The sequence below is a fragment of the Pimephales promelas genome, chromosome 25 (genome assembly GCF_988280905.1).
Source record: "Pimephales promelas chromosome 25, fPimPro1.hap1.1, whole genome shotgun sequence".
NCBI classification, from domain to species: domain Eukaryota; kingdom Metazoa; phylum Chordata; class Actinopteri; order Cypriniformes; family Leuciscidae; genus Pimephales; species Pimephales promelas.
The window spans coordinates 3,626,296-3,636,071 of NC_142793.1; the positions used below are offsets into that span (position 1 = coordinate 3,626,296).

General features: G+C 44.6%; 1 protein-coding gene across 3 annotated transcripts in view; it reads right to left on the bottom strand.

The window, feature by feature from the left end:
• The window catches only part of lrrk2 (leucine-rich repeat kinase 2), a 90,561-nt gene extending 80,899 nt beyond the window's left edge, over nucleotides 1-9,662 (bottom strand). For all 3 annotated transcript variants that reach the window (XM_089127719.1, XM_089127718.1, XM_089127716.1), the window contains exons 1-4: nucleotides 9,527-9,662; nucleotides 9,266-9,345; nucleotides 8,026-8,117; nucleotides 1,486-1,574 (exon numbers count right to left, since the gene is read on the bottom strand). In XM_089127719.1, the coding sequence (XP_088983845.1) occupies nucleotides 1,486-1,574; nucleotides 8,026-8,117; nucleotides 9,266-9,345; nucleotides 9,527-9,662 (397 nt within the window). The remainder of the gene's footprint in view (nucleotides 1-1,485; nucleotides 1,575-8,025; nucleotides 8,118-9,265; nucleotides 9,346-9,526) is intronic.
• Nucleotides 9,663-9,776: the final 114 nt, after the last annotated feature.

The following is a 9,776-nucleotide window of genomic DNA, read 5'->3' on the forward strand; positions in this document are numbered from 1 at the left end:
CAGAATTTGGCGTAAACAGAATGAGAACATGGATCCATCATGCCTTGTTACCACTGTGCAGGCTGGTGGTGGTGGTGTAATGGTGTGAGGGATGTTTTCTTGGCACACTTTAGGCCCCTTAGTGCCAACTGGGCATCGTTTAAATGCCACGGCCCACCTGAGCATTGTTTCTGACCATGTCCATCCCTTTATGGCCACCATGTCCCCATCTTCTGATGGCTACTTCCAGCAGGATAATGCACCATGTCACAAAGCTTGAATCATTTCAAATTGGTTTCTTGAACATGACAATGAGTTGACTGTACTAAAATGGCCCCCACAGTCACCAGATCTCAACCCAATAGAGCATCTTTGCGATGTGGTGGAACGGGAGCTTCGTGCCCTGGATGTGCATCCCACAAATCTCCATTAACTGCAAGATGCTATCCTATCAATATGGGCCAACATTTCTAAAGAATGCTTTCAGCACCTTGTTGAATCAACGCCACGTAGAATTAAAGCAGTTCTGAAGGTGAAAGGTGGTCAAACACAGTATTAGTGTGGTGTTCCTAATAATCCTTTAGGTGAGTGTATTTTCCTGATATAATGCATTGTCATTGCAGATTTAATTATGTCACTCAGGATGAGACTGCTTCATGAAATGCGTTAATAGTGCCCAATACTGTTCCTGGAAATCTGCCTATATGAGCCGTGTTTCCACCACACAAACTTTACCCAGAAACTAGGGACTTTGGGACATTGCTGAATCCGCAATCGCCCCTTTTGGCCTTTACCCTCAAATAGTGCATTATTTGATGGGACAGCCATTTGTGGTGGTGTCCGACACTATATTGGTCATTATTGAGGGCACTTATTCAATACTCAATACTCATACGCTCAAAGGCTGTCCGATTTCACTCACTCGTTTTAATTCACTCCTTCAAGTGAAAAGTATTATTATGTAGGCAACGTTAATGAGGGGAAAAAATCCCCAGCTCAGAGTCCTTTATAAAAGTTCAGGCACATTCGGGGATGGGACTTGGGCGCTGAACATGCTGATTGGAGTTCAAGCCACCATTTTTAAAAGTCTGTTGCAATCCGTGTAGTAAGAGTTCTTAACTATTCAAATCAACAATGGAGTTTAAAAAATATGACTGATGGCGAGGTTCAGGTACGTCAACGGACCTATTTCCCTAATCTTATGCATCTTATGGATTTGAACTGTGATCATCAAGTGCTTCTTAACTCGCTGGTTCAGTTGTGTTTTATCAGGGTTACAGATAAACTTTGCAGGCGAGTAAGTGTCCAGGAACAGGTTTGGGCACCCTTACAGTGCAGTCTTGTTTCTTTGTTGTAATGTTGTGATTCATATGGGAGCTGGGTGGTTTGGTTAAAATTTTTGAAAGAATATTTTGAAATCTTTATGGGGATGAAATAAATGCGAGGAACCAATATTCTATAATGGTTGAATAAACAGCATCATGGAAAAGCAACCCGATGTCTTACCTGACTTAAGTAGCAGAGCCAGAGCTCTCAGGCCCACCATCATCATCTTGGCTTCATTATGATACACTGAGAGCACCTTAAGGATCAGCCTATGAACAATTCAATTCAAATGTATTTGTAGAGCGCTTTTCACAATATATATTGTTTCAAAGCAGCTTTACAGAAAGTGAATTTCAGAAATGTACATAGAAAAATAAAGTTAGTTAACCATGTATTAACAAACATGCAAACACAGATGAACATGGATAGCAGCAATGAATTCATTAAAAACCGGTTTGAGACATCTCTAGAGGACATATTCCAGATTCCATTCAAACTGGCAGTTATACGTGTCAGCCAATCACGTTCAGATGAATAGTGTTACAATGGAGGCTCCCGCTCCGCCTCCTCTCCGCCACCAGAGGGAGCCTTCACCAGAATATTGACCATTGGCTTTGAACTCAAATTCCCATCATACCTCTTACCTGGGACTGATTGCGTCACACACCTGCACCGCATTAGCGCACACACATAAAAACCACTTCCACACACCACACCAGTGCGAAGTCTTGATTTGCCCCGGTGATCATTTCTGAGCGTTTATACCCCTGATTCTGATTCTCTGGTTTTGGACTTTGGACTGTTTGACTCCCTCTCGATTGATATCTGCCTGGCCTGAACTCGGACTGTTTCCTGACCAAGATTATTGCTGCCTGCCCCGACCTCTGCCTGTATCTTGATTATCCCGCTGTCTTGTCTGCATTGCTCTGTCTGCCCGTTTTGACCCAGCCTGTACGACTCTGTCTAATAAAAGCTGCAAATGGATTCCTCTGTTCCTTGTGGATCATTACAGAAGACTTCGCCGTCTTCCAATCCAGCAGCTGTTCAACAGTTAACCACTGAACTCACCGCTCAAGCTTCCCGCCTGGATCTACACCACCAGCAGCTCAGCCATCTTACCACACTCACTGAACAGCTTGTACAGGGGATGCAGGAGCTTCGCACCGCAGTCGGTGCCACACCCAATCCGCCTGAGCCTCCTCCGTCACCGATAGTCCCACCTGTAAATGTGAGTACATCAGTCAATCCTCGGCTCGCTTTTCCTGATAAATTTGATGGCACACCAAGTAAATGTAAAGGGTTCCTGCTACAATGCACGATTTTCGTCGACCAACAACCTGCACTTTATCCCAGTCACGGGAGTCGTATTGCATTCGTATGCTCGCTGCTCACCGGCAGAGCATTGGAGTGGGCTACGGCCATCTGGAAACCAGACGGGAATACGTTCACTACTTTTCAAGAGTTCACACAACAGTTTCGACAAGTCTTCGAACATACCACGGGAGAAGGAGATGCGGGAGAACAACTTTTAAATCTCACACAAGGGAAGGACACCACCGCTGATTATGCACTGACTTTTCGAACGCTCGCTGCACAGACCAACTGGGTAGAGGACACTTTAAAAACTCTATTTAGAAGAGGACTTACCCCCGAACTCCAGTCTGAGTTAGCCTGTCGCGACGAGGGGAGAAGTTTGAATGAGTATATTTCCCTGGCTATTCAAGTCGACAATCTGATCCGTACACGACGTAAACCCCGGGCAACTAATCGAACTTTTCTCCCGGCAGCAACCCCTCATGAGCCCATGCAGTTGGGTTTCACACCCATTTCTCCAGAGGAACGAGAACGCAGATATCAGAACCGACTGTGCATGTACTGTGGCCAACCCGGACACATGAAGCTCTCCTGTCCCGTACGACCATCCTCTCATAACTCTCCGGTGAGTTCGCCCGCTAGAAAGGGAAAATCCTCTAATCATCTCTCAATTCCAGTTCGATTAACAATACAGGAACAAGTGTTGGATACTATAGCCTTTATTGACTCTGGAGCCGCTGGAAATTTCATGTCTCAATCATTCGCCGAACAATGTAACGTCAAATTGAATCCATGTCATTCTCTTCTAACAGTGGAAGCGCTAGATGGACACCCCATCGGAGAGGGAAAGATCCAATGTATTACGGCAAACATTAGGATGGACATTGGATCTCTGCATTCGGAAAACATCCAATTTTACGTCATTCACGCACCTCTTCACTCTATCATTCTGGGATATCCATGGCTCCGGACTCATAACCCTCAGATCTCCTGGAGAGAAGGTGAGATTATCCGCTGGGACGAAACCTGCCAGAATCACTGTTTAACCAAGGTCACCAGAATAATCCAGTCCATTTCAGCATCCTGCACGAAAATACCCGAACTCGAATCATTACCCCCCAACTATGCAGATCTTACTGAGGCATTCAGTAAAGAAAAGGCGTCGCAACTTCCCGAACATCGTCCCACTGACTGTGCCATAGATTTGATTCCCGGTGCCACTCCCCCAAAAGGGAGAATTTTCCCGTTATCCAGACCTGAGTCCGAGGCCATGAAACAATACATTGAAGAAGAACTCGCTAAGGGTTTCATTCGTCCATCAACTTCACCTGCCGCAGCCGGGTTCTTCTTCGTAAAGAAGAAAGACGGAGGACTCAGACCCTGCATTGACTATCGAGGATTAAATGATGTAACAGTCAAATACCGCTATCCACTGCCTCTTGTTCCTGCAGCACTAGAACAGCTTCGACAAGCCAAATATTATACCAAGCTCGATCTACGCAACGCTTACAACCTGGTTCGCATCCGTAAAGGGGACGAATGGAAAACTGCTTTTTCTACCACTAGTGGGCACTATGAGTATTTGGTTATGCCTTTCGGCTTGTCCAACAGTCCTTCAGTCTTCCAGGCATTCATGAATGACATTTTCCGAGATATGCTGGACAGATGGGTGATCGTTTACATTGATGACATCCTGATCTATTCCAATTCATTTGAGGAACACGTCCAACATGTCAGATCGGTCCTTCAACGATTAATTCAATTTCATCTATACGCCAAGATGGAAAAGTGTGAGTTTCATCAAACCAGCGTCTCATTCCTGGGATATATCATCAGTCAAGATGGGGTTGCGATGGATGAGAAGAAGGTGAGGGGAGTAGTGGATTGGCCACTACCTCAAACAGTGAAGGAACTACAAAGATTCCTGGGCTTCGCAAACTTTTACAGAAGATTCATCAGAAACTTCAGCCTAATCACCGCCCCTCTAACCGCCTTAACCAAACGACACACATCTCGCATTTCATGGAACACCGAAGCACAACAGGCCTTTCAAGAACTCAAGAGACGTTTCACTACTGCACCCATTCTGCGTCATCCGGATCCTGAACGCCAGTTCATTGTCGAAGTGGATGCTTCTAACACAGGGGTGGGGGCCATCCTCTCACAGCGTCAAGGGAATCCAGCCAAGATGTTTCCGTGTGCCTTCTTTTCCCGTAAACTCTCCCCAGCCGAACGCAACTATGATGTGGGCAACCGTGAACTACTAGCCATGAAGTTAGCATTGGAAGAATGGCGTCACTGGCTGGAAGGGGCAACCGAACCATTCATCGTACTCACAGATCATAAAAACCTGGAATATCTACGATCAGCCAAGCGCCTCAATCCCCGCCAAGCCAGATGGGCTCTCTTCTTCACGAGATTCAACTTTACTGTTACTTACCGTCCCGGATCCAAGAATACCAAAGCTGATGCTCTCTCTCGTCAAACTGAAGAGACGAACTCCAGTCCCAACCCAGAAAAGATACTCGGTGAGAAATTACTACTAGCTCCTGTTCAGTGGGATATCATGACAGAGATTCAGAACGCCAATGTCCAAAACCCAGCACCGATTGAATGTCCCGCCAATCTCCTCTTTGTCCCAGATGCCTTGCGATCCCGTCTCCTGGATCAAGTCCACTCTAATCCCAGCTCTGGTCACCCTGGAATCAACGCCACAATTCATCTGCTCCAGAACCGGTTTTGGTGGCCTACCATTACTTCAGACACCATAACCCACATCCAAAACTGTACTGAGTGTCAAACTTCAAAATCACCTCGAACACTACCCTCTGGTCTTCTCTGTCCTCTACCCACACCACAACGACCCTGGTCACACATAGCCATTGACTTCATCACCGATCTCCCGAATTCCCAAGGCTACACTACCATCCTCACCATAGTAGACAGATTTTCTAAAGCATGTCGACTGGTCCCCCTCACTAAACTTCCCACAGCTCTCGAAACTGCCGAAACTCTATGTAATCAAGTCTTCCGTTTTTATGGTTTACCCGAAGACATCGTATCTGACCGTGGACCCCAATTCACCTCCCGAGTCTGGACTGCATTCTTCAAGAACCTCAATGTGAACATCAGTCTTACCTCCGGGTACCATCCACAATCCAACGGTCAAACCGAACGCCTCAATCAGGACATCATACGTTTTCTACGCACCTACTGTCAGCAACATCAGGAAGAATGGAGTAGATATCTATTCTGGGCCGAATATGCTCAAAATTCCCTCGTCAAACCAGCAACCGGCATCACACCGTTCAAATGCATCCTTGGATTCCAACCACCTCTATTTCCCTGGTCCGGTGAACCCACAGAACTCCCATCTGTCACGGAATGGCTTCAAAAGAGTGAGGACGTTTGGGATCAAGCACACACTCATCTGCGGCATGCAGTACGGCGCCAAGAGCATCAGGCCAACCGTCATCGTCGTCCAGCTCCCGAATACCAGGCGGGCCAATGGGTATGGTTGTCCACCAAGGATCTTCGACTCAGACTTCCATGTCGCAAGCTCAGTCCCAGGTATGTTGGTCCCTTCCAAATTTTAAGACAAGTTTCACCTGTATCATTTCGATTAGACCTGCCCGCTAACTACCGCATTTCTCCCACCTTTCATGTGTCTCTGTTGAAACCCGCTGGTGGTCCGAGGGGAGAAGCGGAGGAGGGGGCTGCCTCCCGGGGCCCTCCTGCCTTTCTGGTTGACGGCGAGGAGGCGTACAAGGTGCACAAGTTGCTGGATTCCAGACGTCGGGGTAACATTCTCCAGTATCTGGTCGATTGGGAGGGGTACGGTCCGGAGGAGCAGTCCTGGGTCAACTCAAGGGATATCCTGGACCCCACTCTCACGGAAGAGTTTCATAGGACATATCCGGAAAAACCGGCCCCTCGACCCCGTGGGAGACCCCGACGACATTTGCCTCCTCGCGTCAGGAGCCGCTCGCAGGGGGGGGGCTCTGTTACAATGGAGGCTCCCGCTCCGCCTCCTCTCCGCCACCAGAGGGAGCCTTCACCAGAATATTGACCATTGGCTTTGAACTCAAATTCCCATCATACCTCTTACCTGGGACTGATTGCGTCACACACCTGCACCGCATTAGCGCACACACATAAAAACCACTTCCACACACCACACCAGTGCGAAGTCTTGATTTGCCCCGGTGATCATTTCTGAGCGTTTATACCCCTGATTCTGATTCTCTGGTTTTGGACTTTGGACTGTTTGACTCCCTCTCGATTGATATCTGCCTGGCCTGAACTCGGACTGTTTCCTGACCAAGATTATTGCTGCCTGCCCCGACCTCTGCCTGTATCTTGATTATCCCGCTGTCTTGTCTGCATTGCTCTGTCTGCCCGTTTTGACCCAGCCTGTACGACTCTGTCTAATAAAAGCTGCAAATGGATTCCTCTGTTCCTTGTGGATCATTACAAATAGATCCTGCCTGTCTTTTTTAAAGTGCCTTTAAAATTAGTCTTTTTTTCGGTTTTTTGTTAAATAATCAGCTCAGTGCGATTAGAACTGGTAATTTGCAATACCATATAATAATATGATATGCCACAAGGTTCGGTCTTGAGCCCTTTGTTGTTTTTTTCTTGTATGCTCTGTACAGTTTTCCACATTCTTCGAAATATCTTCGTTTGTGTTCAGCAGAAAAAAGAAAGTTATACAGGTTTGGAACAACCCGAGGGTGATTCAATGATGACAGAATTGTAATTTTTGGGTAAACTTTCCCTTAAAGGGATACCCCACTTTTTTTGGAAATAGGCTCATTTTACCACTCCCCCAGTTGAGTTTTACCATTTTCAAATTCATTCAACTGATTTTCTGATATTTAGAAGAATATCTGTAACCAGACAGTTTCTGGTCTCATTGACTTCCATAGTATATTTTATTCCTACTATAAGAAGTCAATGAGACCAGAAACTGTCTGGTTACTGATATTCTTCTGAATATCAGAAAATCGGCTGAATGGATTCGAAAACGGTAAAACTCAACTGTTTAACTCTGGGGGGGTTGTAAAATGAGCCTATTTCCAAAAAACTGGAGTATTCCTTTAAGGCACTTTCTTTGCAAAGCTCTTCTGGAACATTATGTACGGTCTAAACTTTAAGTACTATAGAAATAAACTAATATGATGCACAATTATTTTATATGCAATAGCGAATTACTTTTAATGTTAACCAGTAGAACAAAGGAATTCTCTTTTACTTTTGTACTTTTAGTTTTATAGAATAATACAGAGTGGCTTATTAAAGGAAGGCAGTGATAATTATGCTGTTTAAACTAGTGAAAGTTGCTTCAATTACATAGTAAACAGGAATGTATGGCCATATAAGCTCATAGAAATAACTCAGGCTTACTTGTGCACCTCTATAAACTCCACTGGGTTGGTAAGACTATCCAGAGTGGTTGGACAGATCTCCATCAGACGACACAACAGAGACCAGCCAACCTGCAGTGTGATCAAAGCAGGAAATCAGCAGTAATTACTTTTCTTATAGTCAATAAAGCTGAAATTAAATTTACTCCATAAAATAGGTTAGAAGTAACAGTAAAAATCTCTTTTACTTATCCTTATGTCCTTCTAAGCCCTCATTCAGACTGTATATTTAGCAAAAAAAGTTTCATCACTTGCAATTCATTTGTGGTTTGAAATCACATGTGACTTTCAGCACGTTTCTTATGACAACGTCTGATATGTACATTTCACATGGTGTGAGGAAGTTACATAAAACACACAAAATATGATTACAGCAATCGGACTAAAAACGGATTTCAAGAAAAGTTTTAAAAGGGAGATATGATTTGGATTTGGACTGACAGTGGGAACATAGCCTTTGAGAGGTCATTGTAGTATTGTAGAACTTCCCCCGTTAGGTTAGTCCAAAAACAGCTTTTCAAGCAACGATCGCTCATTTCTCATTTCCAAGTTTTATGAGCTCAAATGGTCGCCTTGCTCTGATCTGTGATGAGCTTTCGTGACTCTCCTGTTCGAACTCGTTCATCAAAATGAACGAATCTTTTCCCGAGTCAACTCATGTTCGTTGAATGAACCAAATGACACGAAAAAATATTCGTTCATTTTGATGAACGAGTTTGAACAGGAGAGTCACGAACACTCATCACAGAACAGAGCAAGGCGACCATTTGAGCTTATAAAACTTAAACTTTTTTTTTTTTTTTTAAATGAGCGATCGTTTCGCTTTTATAAGACCCTTATTTATCGCCTGGAATCGTTTAAAGCCCTTTGAACAGTTTGCAGTTTGCATTGAAACTGTCTTTTGGACCTTGAACCGTTTGGTTCCCATTGAAGTCCATTATATGGAGAAAATCCTGGAATGTTTTCATCAAAAACCTTAATTTCTTTTTTAACTGAAGAAAGAATGACATGGACATCTTCGATGGCATGGGGGTGAGTAAATTATCAGCAAAAGTTTTTTTTTTTTTTTTTTTTTTTTTTTAAGTGAACTACTCCTATAAGGATTTGAGGTTTTGGAGTCACTTTAAATTATTTGACATTAGATAGATTCCACTTCAACTGGGTGAACTATAAAGCATTTCCCAGGAAATTTGTGCGGCCAAAACAAAAAAGACGACTACCTGCTGAACTTTGCTGTTGAGATGAGCTGACAGGACCAGCATCAGAGGCACATGGACGTTTTGATCCGCAAACAGCTCAACTGCAGGACAAAAGAAGAACACACTGTTTCTAAAAATAGCTGTCCCACTGGAAAAAGCACAGAGAGCGGGGTCTGAAAGTTTGCATTGCTCTCAGTCTATATAAATATGTATTAAGACAAGTTTAAAGCATCAGATATGTTAACAAAGCACAGGTTATCAGTTTGAGAGGTCTGAACTCACCACAGTGATCTGTGTGGGACAGGAACAGCAGGTCCTGTATGATCTGGACCATAGTGCCCAACTGTTTCCCCTCTTGAAGATTCAGCCTCACCAGCAGCTTCTTCAGTCTGATCCCCAACTCCTCTTTATCAGCCATGATCTTCTGCTATCTGACATCAAACTGAGCTTTAAAGCCCCTTCTGACCCTCACTGACCAAGTGGACACAACATCGCTGCTGCAGACTATCGTCTGTTTCACAGCACACACGCT